The 18,628-nt window shown below is 46.6% G+C and overlaps 1 protein-coding gene and 1 long non-coding RNA gene across 9 annotated transcripts; one reads left to right on the top strand and one right to left on the bottom strand.

Annotated features, from left to right (window-relative positions):
• Window positions 1-703: 703 nt before the first annotated feature.
• LOC119360681 lies at window positions 704-10,725 on the top strand. Its single transcript, XM_037626213.1, has 5 exons — window positions 704-957; window positions 1,057-1,217; window positions 10,126-10,224; window positions 10,322-10,419; window positions 10,541-10,725. Exons 1-5 carry the CDS (start codon window positions 704-706, stop codon window positions 10,610-10,612), a joined length of 684 nt encoding a protein of 227 aa, XP_037482110.1. The 3' UTR covers window positions 10,613-10,725.
• LOC119362654 lies at window positions 1,918-6,723 on the bottom strand. Of its 8 annotated transcripts, none has more exons than XR_005173554.1 (6): window positions 5,788-6,708; window positions 4,838-4,979; window positions 4,643-4,741; window positions 4,227-4,537; window positions 2,970-3,086; window positions 1,918-2,411 (listed from the first exon to the last, which is right to left on the bottom strand). It is a non-coding gene; the product is annotated as an uncharacterized LOC119362654 (long non-coding RNA). The 8 variants fall into 8 exon arrangements; XR_005173552.1 differs by having other exon boundaries at window positions 4,227-4,562; window positions 5,788-6,707; XR_005173550.1 differs by having other exon boundaries at window positions 4,227-4,349; window positions 4,431-4,741; window positions 5,788-6,701.
• Window positions 10,726-18,628: the final 7,903 nt, after the last annotated feature.

Below are 18,628 nucleotides of genomic sequence, written 5' to 3'. Positions count from 1 at the left end.
AAATCGGTGGCCAGCCGCTGTAGTCCAAGACCCCCTCCCATAGATGGCCGTCGGAGCACATTGACGGTGACGGATGTTGGCCGTCACGGGTCACGGGAAGCATTTCGACGAATCAGGAGGAGGGCACGGGGGAGATGAGGAGGGAGGGTGGCGCGCGCCTTTCTGAGGACCTCCTCCCACGCTGCAGCGACAATGCGCATTTGTGTCACCGCAGCGGCACCACGCGTGGTGGCGCAACTCCGGCATGGTGGCGACGACGCGTATGGGGCGGCCGTGGTGGCGCGCATCCGGCACTCCCGCGGCAACATGCATACGGGGCATCTCGTCTGACCACGCTACAACTCGTCCAAAACCGACGTGTTGAACAGCGCATCCAAAACAAAAATAAAAAAATACATTTCAAAAATGACTAACCAATCAGGTGAATAAAATCAAGTCGGTTTCATTTTTTTTCTTTTGAGTAACAAATCCAGCCAATTTTAGGGTGTATTTTTTTGAGCTAGTTTTAGGGTGTATATGTTACACGTGTAAACCGCTAGAAAATGGGAATCCAAGCGCGGCCCAAGTTTTTTTAGCCTCCCAAGTGAGCTGGCCCATTTCTCTGGCCCTTTCTTTCAGTGGTTGTTGTGATGGGCCCTGGCTGTCGGTCACTGTGAAACGAGTGGTCCATGTTTCTCCTGGAGGTGGCGTGGTGGCTAGGAGGATGGCACCCAGCACTGTGTCCCTCCATTGCCTGAACAATGCTGTCTATAGAGGAGAAGGGGTCTGTTGGGGAGGGATTTGGTTTGCGCCGGGCTGGGGTTTGCTGCGGCTTGCTGCAGCGTGGCCGGTGGGTGCGAGAGTGCGCGACTTGTCTGTCCGGGTGGTCTCCGTCGCTGCTGGCTGCGGTTCACTTATCCGCCGCTGCTGTGTGGTGATGTTGTGGCATTCATTGGGATGTTTCAATTTGGTCAGTAGGTTGTGGTGGCATCTTTCGATTCAGTCATCGGGTTTTGGTGGTGATATTGTTTTTGTTGTTAGTCGTTTTTGTGAGTAGGGTCTGGTTGTGATTTGCAGGCCATTATTGTTGGTCAGAGGAAGGAGCGGTGGTCTACATCTGGCCCAACCTGGTGTGCGCGGCGTGGCGGCTCTGTACAAAGGGAGAGACGATTTGGGGACGGCGTGGCGCTTCTTCGGCTTCGCTCGGTGGCTATCTTCCATGTGTCCTGATGGATCCGGTTTGTTCGTCTCCCTTTACTGTTTACATTCTGTCTGTGCTTGTTGTGAACGTTCTTGTGCCTTGTGGTGGTGGGAGGTAAGGTTTGTTAGTCTGCGATTGACTGAATTTTTTTTCTTCCAAATCATGTGTGGCCGTCTGAATCACTTCTCGCTTAGAGATTACTTCTCACTTAGAGATTCACGATGATAGCTGCACCTTCTGGTTAGGTAGGGTCAAGGTGGCTTCCAGTTTAGTTCTGAGTAGGATTTATGGACATCCTATACAATGTTATGGCACCCACGGATAGGGCAGCCAAGAAAGGAAAACCAATTGTTGTTTTTGTTGAGAAGCATTGGGGAAAGTCTGTATCTTGCCTGCAATGTCTGACTTATTTCAATTGCTTGTATGATGAAATTTATTGCATGGAGATTTTGCACTTGCAGTTTGCCTGGTTTGATGCTCTATCCATTTACTTTGCAGCTCATAACAATTCTGTTGAAACTATCCATGAGCGAATGTTTATGCCATCAATGTTGACCATTATATCAGAGAATTTAAAGTAGGTAATATCCTATCATGTTTAAATAAATTCTCATCTTATTTATTTCAAGGACTTGAGTGTTGTTACAGAATACATATTAGCGGATCTCGGTTTCTTAGGGTGATGCCTCCTGCACCAACTGACACACTGTTGACAGCATAAAAAAAGATGCTTGAACTAAAACTAAATTCAATACTTGTTGCAATTCAAGAGGAGCATGGGGAAATATGATGTGACATGTGAGTACCTTCTCTCTATGTAATTACATTACTGCTAATTTCTACCAGCATTCTCTCACTATTTTTCATACAGTTGCACCCAATGGCACAAGTACCTAATACAAACCAAGGGCTTCCCTTAATGGCTATAAGTTTTAGATCACCGAGAAACAAATTCTACAGTATGATTAAGTAATAAAATATTAAAGAAACAGCTGATGGTTTGTTTGAAATGGAGAGGACAATGAACACACATGCTGAAGCTTTAAGTTGACTTTACAGAATGTGCACACAATCAACCAACCGGTTGATATCTGCTAGCATCCCCTTGCTGGAGCCTCATTTGAAGGGAACACCTGCTGAACAAAATAATTGGTCGCTGACACTGACAATCTTCCCTATGCGCTTTGTTGATAAAGATTCTTTGCAGAATAATTTTTTTCCTGGAGTGCACCTAGAAAACACGATAAAAATTGGGGAGATGAAAGGTCAGAATCATTTCTATTGGTGTCTGACTGATCTCACTGCTAAAGAAGCATAAATAGCAATCAATGTCTAGTGAAAGCCAGAAGATGAATTCCTTTCGGTAAACAGGTAATACATGGCACTTCTTAAAGAAGAGAAAACAAATCTTTTATTCAGTCTTAGGTTAATCCATATATTCCAAGCAAAAAAAAGGTCTTGCAGCTTTGAAGTAACAATAATTATTTTCCATTTAATTTAGAGATGAACAACTGATCCTTGTAAGTTTGTTGTAGAATGCTAGATTGTTGGTGTCAATAGATATTCGAAAACTGGAAAGTAATGAACTGGGAAATGCTATTCAAAAGTTGTAGTCCATACAAAGAAATTAATAAAAAATCACATAATGGACCAGTATAAGAAAGACAATAGCTGCATATCTCAAGTTGGTAAGCATCAGATTCACATGTCACAGCCAAACAGAGCAAGGACATATTATTGTAAGAATTGCCCATAAAACCAAACAGAGTAGAAGAGGAAGGTAGCAAACCTTTGTCACAGCACAACATTCGCTAGCTACCGACGGATTGAACACATGTAGGAAGAACATGGCTAAACACACTTCAAAAAGAGACCAAGACATGGACTGGATCAAATGCATATCCTACTGGAAATGATAAACATCTACTTTAGCAACTCAAACTAACATCTTAAATGAAAAGAAAACAGAAATGAAAAACATAATTTGAGTGCTACACATGCAGATAAAATATCAGATTCTAAAACGTCAGAATGAATCACTTAATTACTAATTTATTTCGTCATTTATACAGTCACAGAAAACAAGAACACTATCTTACTATATAGACAATGCCTGTTGCATGATCGGTCATCCACACAGCAAATATCTGAGAGAAAAGAGCAACTTTTACTTAAGGAAATGGACGACCAAGTAAAATGGCCCCCAACCCTGTATACACGCCAACCTTGGTCAGAATGAACTAAATAAGCGTTTTCTTTGGATAGTTTGAACTAATACCGTACACAACTTATTATTTCTTTGGACAGAATGAACCATTTATCTATACTACTATATAGTGTACCAGTTTTGAAAATTTGAAACATGGACTTAGGAAGCAATTTCAGCCGTCGATGGGGTCAATCCTATGGTCCAGATTGCGTGGATTCGCGTCTACAGTGTCCACCATGTAGCTGCATGTTCATTCTGGAGAAATCTAGGTCCTCCTCAATTATTTATTGCAAGACGTCGCCTTTCTGCACTGCAAGGTCAGGCCACGTAGATAGAAGGACGCCGTCCAGCCATGGACCTGCAGCGCAGCAAACCGCAGTCACGCCAGAGTGCCAGACTTTTGGTCCTGTACTCCCATGTCTATCCTTCTCTTTAGAGTGTGTCAAGTACGGGTAGCTTTCCATGTGTCCCAAGCCATCACATGATTTTATACTAGCCTAACTTTGCATCCCGTCCGTCCCTGAAATTGCATTTTGTTTTTACGGAATACGACATATATGGTAGTACAATGGTTAAGTCATCTTATGATTAGAGTATCACACTGCACAAATATACGAGATGGTCAACATTTATGTGTTACCAAGTTTTGCGACCAGGAAAATATTTTTCTTCCAAGAAAAAAAGTGAAATTAGGATAGCTGTCATGATAACTTTACATACAAACAGAACATAATTGTTGATTTGTTAGACTTTTCAAGGACTTCTTTTTTGAAGAAAAAAAATCAGCGTGGGAGATTTGTTTTCACGAATTGAACTTTGCACGTGCTGTGCACGTACCCGCGTACTAGTAGAAGAATAGAGGAAAACATGACAGCAAGACTCGACAGTGCTTTCCAGGCAACAAAGGCCCTTCTTCTTTTTTAACTGAACCAGCAACACATGCCGGCTCCATCTTCTCTTCTGTTGAGGGCATGCGTGAGGATGGAGGAGAGGGTGTGTGTGACAGCGAGAGAGGATGGAGGCTAGGACGCGAGGACTGACCTCTCGGGTGGACAGACGGTGGCGCGAGAGCCGGACGTCTCTGTAGCCCACACTCTTACTGCGGATGACGATGGTGCCGGCGCCGTGGACCAACGCTGCGGCTCGAGCTTAGGAAAGTGAAATCGCAAAAGACTAATATGTATAGTAGTTTCAAACTCTCCATGACAAAGAAGAAAAATCACAATAAAAGTATCCATTGTACACACAAGTACCTTCTAAGACGAAAGAAGTAGCAGCTTTCAATGGAGAAATAGGCAATAATAATCGACTGTGCCTTCCTAAGCCAGCTCATCAATCACACAGACCTACAACTAAGAAAAGTGGACATTTGAAAATTTCATCAAGCAATTGGTATACAATTGCAAATGAAGCTGAAATTAAATAATCCATGAGGTGATGAAACCTACCTCTGTAGGTGATGCAATCCAAATCATGCCGGGCCAATGAACAAAATGGCCTGCAGCATTCACCTAACACACATCTAGCTGAAAGGCGGTATTTCTTTGGTTCTCAAAATGGGACAGTAACAGCAACAAAGGCTGATGTTGGCTGCAAGCAAAGTATTACGCATCAGCTTGTAGCAAAAAACACGGTTGCACTTTCATATCATTAAGAACAACAACGAATTGGAGACTCATCAGCTTCTAGTATACCTGAAAAGAAAATATATAGGTCAAACTCTTCTTCTCACCTCCCAGTACATTATAGTACAAAAAAGGCAAGCACAATAAATAAAATAAATAGGAAAACAACATAGTAAGGCGATGCCAAGCATCCAAGATCCAACTTTATGCCTACACATAATAACAGACAAATGAATTTCAATTTACAGAAGTAAATAATGACTACTACTCATCTGGTTTAGCAGTAACCCACTCTCTGAACCAACACAAAATGGTTACATATTTTCCTTTTTCCTAAGATCATTTGCATTGAGAAGCATTTAACCCGACCTAATCAGGAAGGAGCTGCAGGTTTTCATTTCTATACTTGCTAATTCATTCCAACATGCGTAATAGCCTACTAAACCAAATCATCCAAAAGAAATGAGATAATCTTCTCGACTATGATTATTGTACAATAAAGGCCATGAGGTAAACAGAAATTAAAGCATCCTGATCTCCTTCAATACTTAAAATGCAACTACTCAACTTGTTATCTTTTACTGGAACTAAATTACAGAAAAATCAAGTCACGTGACTAACATAGATTAATCCTCCCCTGTTAGCCCTTTTGGATTTTCATCAAACAACTTGTAGACACGGAGAAACAAAATTTGTACAAACAAAATGAGAAGCTCTCGGAGCAGGGGACTGGAAGAAAAGGGGAGGAATGAATCAGTAAGAAGAGAAGGGACCTGAAGTCGAGCTGCAACCAGGCGAACTCTCGGCTGCACCGGCTGCTCGCGCTTCTCCTGTTGAGCACCTACAATGAGGAAGAGGTCGACCAGAGCAGCCACACAAGGTGGAGGAAAAGGCGGACGGCATGCCGTGGAGCGGCAGAATCGGGATCCAGCCCCAAGATACGAGGCGACGCTCATCATCTGCCTCTCCAGTTCACCGGGTGGATGGATGGTGGCGTGAAGTGCGGTAGATGAGGCAGCACTGGCGACTGTTGTGGCTGCTCCTACCCTGCGGCTGCCCCTCCCCTCTTCTCGAGCGCATGGGCGGAGGCTGAGCACGGGCTGGCCGCAACTCGGTGCCTTCCGAGGGGGCAGACGAACAGGCGCAGAGGCGGCCGGCGGCGAGGCGGTGTAGGAGCAGGGGCGTGGTGGTGGTGGTGTAGAGCATGGGAAGAGGCGAGGAGGGGAGGCGGCGGCGAAGGGAGGAGGAAGTGGGCGAGATGCGATGACGGAAGGGGATTGGCGATTAGGTTTTCACCGTGCTGCTCGCAACGCTTATCCTTCTTTCACCTTTCACCCAATAAACACAAAAACGAACTACACTTTCAGAGCCTGTGGGTAAATAAGGCCCACCTGTCATGCACATAGAAGCAAGGAGAGAAGTAAAGAAAAGAGAACGGCTGAACAGTTGCCACGGCTGTAAAAGGTACAAACGGCAGGCAATCGTGCGAACCCAATCGCCCGCGCGATGCAAACGTGCTAGAAGGGCGGGTTGCCTAGCGTGATTTATATGTTCAATTGGACGACTCAGCAGTCGAAGGAAAGCAGCGGGCGACCAGCAAGGTAGAAACAGTCTGCGCGGACGCAGCAGCACCCGTCAGTAGCGGCGAAAACCACGGCAGTAGGGGCGGTTCAAAGCCATGGCGGCGGAGAGCGGGTTGAGGCCATCGCAGCAACTTAGAGCGGCAGGCGGCTCGATCGGGTGGAGCCCCTGCAACAAGGCGGCTCAGGCTGTGGCCGTGACGGGTCATAACAATAGAGGCAGAGCTTGCAACCACGATTTAGAACAGCAGTATGGCTCGGCGACCCGGAGCGATGTGACTTGGCGAAGGTGTCTTGGAACCGAACAACAGATACAAACAGAGGAGGCTCCGGTGGTGGTTCCCTGAGGCCGCCGAGACGGACCGGTTTAACTTGAGGCGAAGCTGATGGACCGGCGTTTGTGAGTTGGAGCAGCAAAAACGGGACTGTGGCGGCGAGTCACAGCAGCTAAAGCAGGGACGCTAGGAGGCACCGCAGGTACTAGATTGAGGAGCAGCGCCAGAGTCACCCGGTCGGGGCGGCGCAGGTGAGAGGCGAACTGCTGAAAAGCACGGGTGGCTCGTGGACGAGGAGGCCTCAAGCACGGCTGGTTGACGCAGCAAGGTTGGTGGCTTCAGAAGCGTGGAAACAGGTGGATCCCGCTCATTACGACCATGGTGGAAGTGGGCGCGGCGAATTGGCCGCAGCTGTACGTGACTCGCTGTTCTGGAATTTTGGCAATGGCAATGGAGCGGCGGGCGCACGTCCGGCGGGCGGAGGCAAGATTGCACGCGGGGAGCCACGCAGAGGCGGAACTCGGCGGCTCAACGACGCGACAACCCTATGGCGAGTCAGAGCGGCCCTTCCGCTGTATTCAAGGTGCAGGCTACGACGGCGGTTTGAGCAGCACGAGGCAGAGGCCCGTGGCAGGAGACTTGTCAGCGGCGGCGAGTAGAACCACGGCAATGGGGCGACTTGACGCACGGCGAGGGCGCGGGTGGTTCAACAGCTGTAGCGAGGCCACGGCGGCGGCTCGATGGAAATGGGCCCACAGAAGTGCAGCGGGTGAACCGGCGTCGGAGTCCAGCAGCCAGCGCTCATTAGCAGGTCCATGGCAGAGGCAAGCCGGGCGGCTCACGGCGACAGTGAGGTTAAGACGGAGCAACCGCTGCTAGTGAAACTTCAAGGGCGGCTCCTAATACGGTCGCCCGAAGGCACATTGGACGGCGAGGAAAGGCCGTAGCGGCGGTTTAGACAACGGCGCACCACAACATCAACTCAGAAGGAGGCCGCGACAGAGGGCGGTTCAGATCAGGCTGGCTCCCTGGCGAGTTAGGTCAAGACCGCGGCGTTTTGGAGTTGAGACTTGAAGCAGTGACTACAGTGATGGAGGTGGACTGAAGCAGAGTCGAACCCGGCAAGGAGCGGCGACTTGGGGAGGCCCGAGTCTGTGGCCTAGTCTGTTTCTGAGTCGCACGTTTTTGACAAATACATGCCCGTCTCAACCGCCGGGTCGTGGCCCTCTCCTTTTCTCTTGTTTTAGACCTCCAATTTCTTTCAACTCGTACTGACTGCCTTCCCTTCTCAGCGGAAAAGCAGCTGAGCGCATCGCTATCATCCTTAACTTGCAGGGTAAACCTAGTAGCTTCCTTGGGTAGATGTAGCGTTTTGGAGAAAAAACCAATCTGAATTTGCAACTCCGCCCGGCCTTCACGTGACGAACAGAATACTAGTCTCTACTCCTAATGTCTCAGTTGGTAGGTCGCATTTCGGGTTTTATTTTCGTCCCACCTCACCCGGTCTATTTTGGTACTTCTTTGGTACTTTCTCCCACCTCCCTCTCAGCCGCGAAAAACCAAGGAAAACCCCGCGATCGACTCCTGCACACGCCCAACCTCCCGTCTCACGCTAAGCCGCATAGAACCAAAAAAACCCTCAAGCCGAGTCCCACGCCCGCCCCCACGCACTCCAGGCCCTAACATCCCGTCGCACCAAGAAAGACGAACCAAAAAAATCTACGAATAGTCCGCCGGTTATTTTTTGCTGGTTTTTATTTCGCCTCACCACTTTCGTTGGTTTTATTTCGCTGGTTTTATTTCGTCTCCCTCCCACCTGTCTTTTCGCTTCACCACCCATATAAACCCATCAGATTAGTTACCATAAAAAAAATCACAATCAATCAAGTATTGATGATCAGATTAGTTACCATATAAAAAATAAATCGCAATCAATCAAGTATTGATGGGATATTTCCTTATATTGATGTGATTTCCCCTTTTTTATCATCAATCGTCTCTACTGCCTAAAAAATGCGTAGCTTTCCTTTTTCACTTCACCACCCACATATACCCATTAGATTAATTACCATATAAAAAATAAATCGCAATCAATCAAGTATTGATGATCAGATTAGTTACCGTATAAAAAATAAATCGCAATCAATCAAGTATTGATGGGATATTTCCTTATATTGATGTGATTTTCCCTTTCTTATCATCAATCATCTCTACTGCCTAAAAAAATGCGTAGCTTTCCTTTTCGCTTCATCACCCACATAAACCCATCAGATTAGTTACCATATAAAAAATAAATTGCAATCAATCAAGTATTGATGATCAGATTAGTTACCATATAAAAAATAAATCGCAATCAATCAAGTATTTGATGGGATATTTTCTTATATTGATGTGATTTTGCGTAGCTTTCCTTTTCCTGCCAACCGACCGCGTCCCGTCTTCCTACATCCGCCCTCGTTGCTCTGCCTCCCGCACGAAAAAAAACCTCTCGTTTGACCTCCCCCAAACCCCGCATGATAGAAAGACCCAGCCGCCTGCTTCCCCTCCTCTCGACCACTCCATACGTCCAGATCGTGGCCCCATTCCCATCCTCCTCTCACGTCACGGCGGCCAATGGACTGCCGCCACCACCCTCCTACTCTCTCGCCGCCGTCGTCCTCCTGCTCGCTCGCCGCCGCCGTCGCCACCAATCCCGTCGAAGGCGCCGTTGCTGCTATGTCGCCTCCTTTCCCCATCCAAGCCTGACCATGGCAACGGCGCCCTCTCATGTGTCCCGCGGTGAGGTTTGGAAAGGCGCGACCACAATCCAGTAGGGATCTCACCGCGGACCCGTCCGCTGGGATGGGTGTTGCCTCCGTTGCGAATGGGATCGAAGGGAGGGACTACTTCGTCGTCAAGGTCGGCGAGGCAGCGGCCGATTGGGAGCCCGGTTGTGAACATGGGAGTTCGTCCCCATGGAGGCGGCGGCCGTGGATATTGGATGTGAAGCAACCCCACTTGCCGGTGGTGGAGGCTTGCCGTCCATGTGATCCTTTCTTCTCCCGGTATCCCCATTCCTTGCCTCCCATTACAAAAGCGAGCATAAATGAGAGCAGGGGCTGATTTTCATCACTTCATTTCTCATATTTTTAGTTGCTTTTTTGAGATTATACAAGATGCTCTCGATCTGTTTTGTCAAATTACTTGGATCGTCTTATGGAATTGACAGCCATCGCATTTTTCACCTTATGTTATTTCTTAATCCTTGTCCCACTAGGCATCCACTACATGTTTGGTAATGACGTGATGTTGAGGTGGCTAGGAGAAGCTCAACAGCCAGATCAAGGGCTATCGAGATGGATCTGGAAGCCAAGCAGTAGTTCTTCTGTTAAATTTTGGTTATTATCTTTTCTATTGTTACGATTGTGGGATGGTTGATTTGACTCGGTGTAACATTTGCATTTGTTTCCCAGCTTGTTGGCATAGATGCGTGGCACTGCGGCAACTAATCAAGAGCGAGGGCAGTGCACATCAGAGCTACGCTGAATGTAGCGAGCCAACCACGAATTGGGTATGTTCACATGAGGGATGGGAGAGGAGAGGAACATTAACATTTTTCATGATTTGGATGAAAATTTCAGTTCATAGTTTCTTCGTACGTGGCAACACACTAACGGTACTCATGGGCTTAGGATGAAAGTAGCGCCAGCAGAATCAGTAGGTTGGATGGGAAGGCGGTTGTTGCCCTTGTCCCTTGGTGCTAGCCTACCGTGGTGGCCTCACTAACTTGCTCATTGTGAATACGAGTTCGTGGGGTCGCGAGTTGCTGCAGATTTGTTTTTATCACTTTTTACAATATTTATTGATGTATCCCTAACTCATCGAGTCATTTTTAGCTTTGATTTCCCATATACGCCAGCCTAAATATTCGTCAGAATATTTGCATGGTTAGTGGACATTGTCCCTTTCTTTCTAATGTTTAATATTTTATATTGTCGATAGAAATAATTTTATCCGCTTGATTTAGGAAGTGCACATAGGTAGGTCAACATATTTTGTAGCTCTTTCGAATGTAAAAGCATATGTTACATAAGAAATTATTATCTTCCAAGCATACTCACATTTCACTAACAAATAGGGGGAGGTTCAGACTTCAGAGCAATGATAAAAAGGTTTATTCCTCACTCTTTTGTTGGAATTTTAGTTCCAAGTTAACATGATTTCTTATCCGCTTCATAAGTCATGCATCTGCTTAATTAGGTGATAAGTAGGGCTATTGTGGGGTTTGTTTAAACTCCAGCATAAGGAATTCCGGTTTAAGAAAAAAGACTTTTGGCTTCTTTAATTACAAATTGATTGCAACATCGTGTTAGTATGTGATTTCTCACATCTGGTTGTAATATTTGTGAAGACGTGCATTGCGCGTGCACTTGGAAGCGGGCCCGTGGCCCGTGCCGGATGGCGCCGACGCTGGCCCGGGCCACCTCCTCCGCGTATTCTTGGAGTTGTGGCTGGCCGATTTACATGAAATTAATTCCCTCAGTTCTAGTGGCAAATATATTACACATAATCCATATTGTTATGTACTAGCGTGTGTGTGTGAAATAGATGGATTATGGTCCCGTACCCAATAAGATGGATATGTGTGTGTGTTAGAGAGAGGGAGAGGGGGGGAGAGAGTGAGAAAGAGGGAGGGAGTGTGTGTGTGTGAGGATTTGATGGTAAAAAAGGTCGCCAATGTCGTAATATTGAACTCTTTAAGTTAACGTGGCCCCGTTGCAACGCACGGGCGTTCTTCTAGTTGACAATGATTTGAGAGATCAATTATGACCTGACCACGGACTACTACTAGTAGACCAAGTAGTAGCAATCCTGTTTTTTATATTGGATGTTCCCAGTCCATCAAATCCGGAATAACAGCAAAAACTACAGCTGCCCTGGGCACGTGGCTGCCGTCAGGTGGAGGTAAATCACGCATGGAGCTGCTGTAGACCAAGCACGCGCAATGCTGCGTACACTACGTCAACGAAACAAAGTTGTACTTAGAACAGATAGCCTTGGGACTTGAGCGCCGGTTACGGAGAAGAAATTTCAGTGGCCGCCAAGTAAACCGACACACCAACCGAATTGATGCAATTGCTGCGATTCCTGTTGGTCTCGGCGACGCACCGCAACGCTCCAAAAGTCGATCTAGTTTTGGATTGATGGATCGCTCCATCGACTTGGCGATCCTTCGACGGTTCATGAAGGAAATATGCCCTGGAGGCAATAATAAAGTTATTATTTCTTTCCTTATTTCATGATAAATTTTTATTATTAATCCTAGAATTGTATTAACTGGAAACATAATACATGTGTGAATACATAGACAAACATAGTTTCACTAGTATGCCTCTACTTGACTAGCTCGTTAAATCAAAGATGGTTGAGTTTCCTAGCCATAGACATGAGTAGTCATTTGATTAACGGGGTCACATCATTAGGAGAATGATGTGATTGACTTGACACATTCCGTTAGCTTAGCACTTGATCGTTTAGTATGTTGCTATTGCTTTCTTCATGACTTATACATGTTCCTATGACTATAAGATTATGCAACTCCCGTTTACCGGAGGAACAATTTGTGTGCTACCAAACGTCACAACGTAACTGGGTGATTATAAGGGTGCTCTACATGTGTCTCCGAAGGTACTTGTTGGGTTGGCGTATTTCGAGATTTGGATTTTTCACTCCGATTGTCGGAGAGGTATCTCTGGGCCCACTCGGTAATGCACATCACTATAAGCCTTGCAAGCATTGCAACTAGTGAGTTAGTTGAGGGATGATATATTACAGAACGAGTAAAGAGACTTGCCGGTAACGAGATTGAACTAGGTATTGAGATACCGATGATCGAATCTCGGGCAAGTAACATACCGATGATAAAGGGAACAACGTATGTTGTTATGCGGTCTGGCCAATAAAGTTCTTCGTAGAATATGTGGGAGCTACTATGAGCATCCGGGTTCCGCTATTAGTTATTTACCGGAGACGTGTCTTGGTCATGTCTACATAGTTCTCGAACCCGTAGGGTCCGCACACTTAAAGTTTCGATGACGGTTGTATTATGAGTTTATGAGTTTTGATGTACCGAAGGTTGTTCGGAGTCCCGGATGTGATCACGGAATGGTCGAGACATGAAGATTGATATATTGGAAGCCTATATTTGGATATCGTAAGTGTTCCGGGTGAAATCGGGATTTTACCGGAGTACCGAGGGGTTACTGGAACCCCCGGGGGCTTAATGGGCCATAGTGGGCCTTTGTGGAGAAGAGGAGAGGCGACCAGGGCTAGGCCGCGCGCCCCTCCCCCCTAGTCTGAATAGGACAAGGAAAGGGGGGCGGCACCCCCCCCCTTTCCTTCCTCTCTCCCTCCTCTTTCCCCCTCCACTCCTAATCCAACAAGGAAAAGGGAGGGAGTCCTACTCCCGATGGGAGTAGGACTCCTCCTGGTGCGCCCCCTCTTGGCCGGCCGCACCTCCCCCCTTGCTCCTTTATATACGGGGGCAGGGGGCACCCTAGAGACACAATAATTGATTTGATCTTTTAGTCATGTGCGGTGCCCCCCTCCACCATAGTCCACCTCGATAATACTGTAGCGGTGCTTAGGCGAAGCCCTGCGTCGGTAGAACATCATCATCGTCACCACGCCGTCGTGCTGATGAAACTCTCCCTCAACACTTGGCTGGATCAGAGTTCGTGGGATGTTATCGGGCTGAACGTGGGCTGAACTCGGAGGTGTCGTGCGTTTGGTACTTGATCGGTCGGATCATGAAGACATACGACTACATCAACCGTGTTGTGCTAACGCTTCCGCTTTCGGTCTACGAGGGTACGTAGACAACACTCTCCCCTCTCGTTACTATGCATTACCATGATCTTGTGTGTGCGTAGGAAAATTTTGAAATTACTACGTTCCCCAACAATTCAGCGGAAATTAATCTGGCTTTGGCGACTCACTCGGCCGTGGTGACGCATAACACACAATTCTAAGTCCTCTTGGGTCCGACTTGCAAAAGCGGCGGCTCACCGCGCAGCCCTAAATTTTTATTTAACCTTTAAACCCCACCGATCATAATCTGGTCCGACGAACTTGAAGCTGACGCAAATCCCTTCAAACCGGCTCTTCTTCATCCAGAAAATTGAGAACTCTCGATCCCTAAGAGAGATCCCTCCAAGAACTCAACATCATCGTGCGCTAGCCCCACGGTGGGTGCTAACTATCGTGGATTTGTCATGGCAGATGTCCTAGTGTGAGGACTTAGTCGTGAGGCCAATGCATCTTCGGGGTTGATCGGGACGAGAGACGGAAGACATAAGACAAGGATTTAGATAGCTTCGAGCCCCGGGAAACATCATCCGGTAATAGCCCTACATGCTGTTTATGGCTAGGTCTCATTATGCTCATGAGGGAGACACCGTAAATCTGGCTCTCCTCTCTTTGTGTATATCCTTAATGATTTTTTTCTTGCTCCCCTCTCTTGGGGTGCCCTGCCCCTCCTTATATAAGATGAAGGGGCGGGTTACATGTAGAGTCAAACTCGGATTAGGACTTAACCTATTTTGATGTCTTACCATGGGCTTCTCACAATGGGCTTCTTAACGTCTTGGGCTTCTTAACGTCTTGGGCTTCTTAACGTAAGCCGGTTTACAATCTGGCTTAACTGTCTGGCTTAACTGTCATGCTGACATGACTGTGTCTGCTGGCTTACAATGCTTGACTGTGTCTACCAGCTTACATGACTGTGTCTGCCAGCTTACATGACTGTGTCTGCCGACTTACATGATTCTGTCTGCCGACTTACATGACTGTGTCTGCCGGCTTACATGACTGTGTCTGCCGGCTTAACCTGCTTAATTGTTCCCGTCGGCTTAACCTACTTAACTATTCCTGCCGGCTTATAGTCTGCCGGGTCACCAATGAAACATCTTGTCCCAGCCAGGTCATATCTTTGGCCGGGTCACACCACGGGGTATATCCCTGACAGTGGGGGAGAGGAAAACGAGAGGCAAATGGTAAATAATGTAATGCGAGGGAGAAGAGTTTGTGATGGGTACTTGGTATGTCTTGACTTCAGCATAGATCTCCCCGGCAACGGCGCCAGAAATCCTTCTTGCTACCTCTTGAGCATGCGTTGGTTTTCCCTTGAAGAGGAAAGGGTGATGCAGCAAAGTAGCGTAAGTATTTCCCTCAGTTTTTGAGAACCAAGGTATCAATCCAGTAGGAGACTATACACAAGTCACCTAGAACCTGCACAAACAATCAAGAACCTTGCAACCAACGCGATAAAGGGGTTGTCAATCCCTTCACGGCCACTTGCAAAAGTGAGATCTGATAAAGATAATAAGATAAGTATTTTTGGTATTTTTGTTGTATAGATTGGAAAATAAAGATTGCAAAATAAATAGTAAACTAGAATTATAGATCAAAAACGTATATAACGTACAGTAGACCCGGGCCATAGGTTTCACTAGTGGCTTCTCTCAAGATAGCATATATTACGGTGGGTGAACAAATTACTGCCGAGCAATTGATAGAAAAGCGCATAGTTATGAGAATATCTAGGCATGATCATGAACATAGGCATCACGTCCGTGTCAAGTAGACCAAAACGATCCTGCATCTACTAATATTACCCCACACATCAACCTCTATCCAGCATGCATCTAGAGTATTAAGTTGATAAGAACAAAGTAAAGCATTAGGCAAGATGACATGATGTAAAGGGATAAACTCAAGCAATATAATATAAACCCCATCTTTTTATCCTCGATGGCAACAATACAATATGTGTTGGTTCCCTTTCTGTCACTGGGATCGAGCACCGCAAGATTAAACCCAAAGCTAAGCACTTATCCTATTGTAATAAAGATCAATCTAGTAGGCCAAACTAAACTGCTAATTTGAAGAGACTTGCAAAGATATCAAATCATGCATATAAGAATTCAGAGAAGAATCAAATATTGTTCATAGATAATCTTAATCATAAACCCACAATTGATCGGATCTCGGCAAACACACCGCAAAAAGTGTTACATCGAATAGATCTCCAAGAACATCGAGGAGAACTTTGTATTGAGAACCAAAGAGAGAAAAGAAGCAATCTAGCTAATAACTATGGACCCCAAGGTCTGTTGTAAACTACTCACACATCATCGGAGAGGCTATGGTGTTGATGTAGAAGCCCTCCGGGATCGAATCCCCCTCCGGCAGATCACCAGAAAAGGCTCCAAGATGGGATCTCACGGGTACAGAAGGTTGCGGCGGTGGAAAAGTGGTTTCGTGGCTCCCTTGGATGTTTTCAGGGTATAAGAGTATATATAGGCGAAAGAAGTAGGTCGGTGGAGCTATGAGGGGCCCACGAGGGTGGGGGCGCTCCTACCCCCCTGGGCGCGCCCTCCTTCCTCGTAGCCGCCTCGTTGCATCTTTGACTTTCACTCCAAGTCTCGTGGATTGCGTTTGTTCCAAGAAAGATCCTCCCAAAGGTTTCGTTCCGTTTGGATTCCGTTTCATATTTCTTTTCTGCGAAAGACTGAAATAGGCAAAAAAAAAACAGCAATTTGCACTGGGCCTTCGGTTAATAGGTTAGTGCCAAAAATAATATAAAAGAGTATATAGAAGCCCATTAAACATCCAAAACAGATAATATAGTAGAATGGAACAACAACAAAATATAGATACATTGGAGACGTATCACATGCCACGTCATCTTCCTGTGTAAGCTTGACAAGAACAGTACGCCTCACAAACGAAGGAGTAGCTTTGAACTTCTTGTGATTCAGTACACCCTGGACAACACGCCTGACAACAGTGAGGCTGGAATACAACTAAACATCGGTATAAGCACAAATGGCTTGCAGGATCCAACAACCTAAGAACTTTGTTTTCCCAGTGCGTATATTCAGGTCATCCGCCTCATAGAGAGTGACATGTACAACCACACAATCCTTGTCTGCATCAGGGCTCTAATTGAAACAGAAAAAAAATATAAATTACTTTCCAGTATAAGAGACACAAGTTATTTAAACCACTATGTATAGCATGGCATCGAAGCTAATAGAATTTTGCATTATTCATCACCACATACTTAGATGAAAAACCACAATCGAGATCGGCAAAGAAGAAAATCACCTTGGGCAGCTCAGCGGGGTGGTGGGGACACATCCTCGAAGGGGAAAACTGCTCCTGAAGTGCCACGGGGGCTGTAACCTCAAACAGGGCATTGACGATCTCAGTAGAGGCTGTGAGTGTATCTGGGGTCGGCTTTGTGGCTGCCTCCATCTTCTTGGAGCTCTCTGTCTCATGGGGATCAGCCTCCCACATCTGATCCAATATCGGCAGATCTTTGCCTGGTTCTCCTTGGTCCATCATGAAACTGACGAATACTAGGAGACCACTGAAAGGAAAACACTATCGCAATGACAATGAAACAAAAAAGAGAGTGAGGAACGGCTACTGTTTTGCAATAGTTCTTTTTTTTTCTCTGAATGAAAATATACCAATATCACGGATCCGCTTACTTTCCCTTCATTGGGAGAGAAGAAAAGTGGCAGATGCGAGTGTTTACTTTCTTGAAAACGGTGAGCGAGACGGGGATTCAGCGAAGAGTGAAATGATGGTTGCTTTCTTCATCAAACTTAGACTACGGGGAGGTGGAGTTTTGTGATACGACGGCTCGTTACTGCCGCGCTACGACCGGGGTGACTCTCCGCTTGCAAACTACCTTCTAATTTTGTGAATGGCATTTGGGCCCGCGCGCGGCATGGCCCGCAGGTCGGTGAGCAAAAGTAAAACGGGATTCAGTAGAGGGAGACGTTTCAATGACCTAGGAGGAGCCAGAAGCGGTAGTGTATCCACTATACTAGTAGTGATTGTTTTTCTGGTAGCTATAGAGTGTCTCCACTGTACTAGAAGTAATTGTTTCTCTGGTCCCAAGACAAAACAGCCCATCCACCCTATTAAATAATAAAATCAATTCAAAAGCCCATATATTTACTTAATGAGAGGCGCTACCCACACCCAACCTACCGCCCCCCAAAAAAACATGGGTGCTCTTCTTCCTCGTCACCCCCACCCACCTCACGTCAGCTCGCTCTCCTTGTACCCCCAAATTCCTCACCTCACTCCTACAGAAAACCCCAGCTCCCCTTCTTCCTCACTACTGCAGAAAAACCCCAGGTCCCCTTCTTATTCACTTGCACTACAACTAGGCTCATCATTCGTTACTCTGCTCAAATCCATGAGCGCGACGCGACGCCCTCGAGGAAAATGGAGTCGGCTGACCCCAGCACCAAGAAGATGAGTCTCATGCCAGCGGCAATGCCTGTTGTAGATCCCGCACCCAGCAGTGTAGGGAGAAGCGGCGACCCCGCCCCCACCAGATCTCAGGAACCCGTAGAATCTTGGGTGGACCGCATCAGCGATCTCCCGGATGCCGTCCTTGGGGAGATCATCTCGTTTCACCCCACCAAGGATTGCTGCCGCACCCAAGTCCTCTCAATTTGGTGGCACCCTCTATGGCGCGTCGTGCCCCTTAATCTCGACTGTCATCAGCTATCTCTCTTCAATGATTTTGAAATCCCTAGAGCCATCATCTCCTCCCACCAGGGCTCCATTCAAACCTCTGCATCCCGTCATGCTACCTGAGAAACCATACCATGCCCTGCATGGTGGACGCCTGGCTGAAATCTCTTCAATTCATAGAACTACAACTGCTTGAGTTCTACTATTCCCCTAGAAAT

Source organism: Triticum dicoccoides, chromosome 2B, assembly GCF_002162155.2.
Source record: "Triticum dicoccoides isolate Atlit2015 ecotype Zavitan chromosome 2B, WEW_v2.0, whole genome shotgun sequence".
NCBI classification, from domain to species: domain Eukaryota; kingdom Viridiplantae; phylum Streptophyta; class Magnoliopsida; order Poales; family Poaceae; genus Triticum; species Triticum dicoccoides.
Note: the sequence above shows the minus strand (reverse complement) of the source record. Positions and strands in the feature narration are given on the sequence as shown.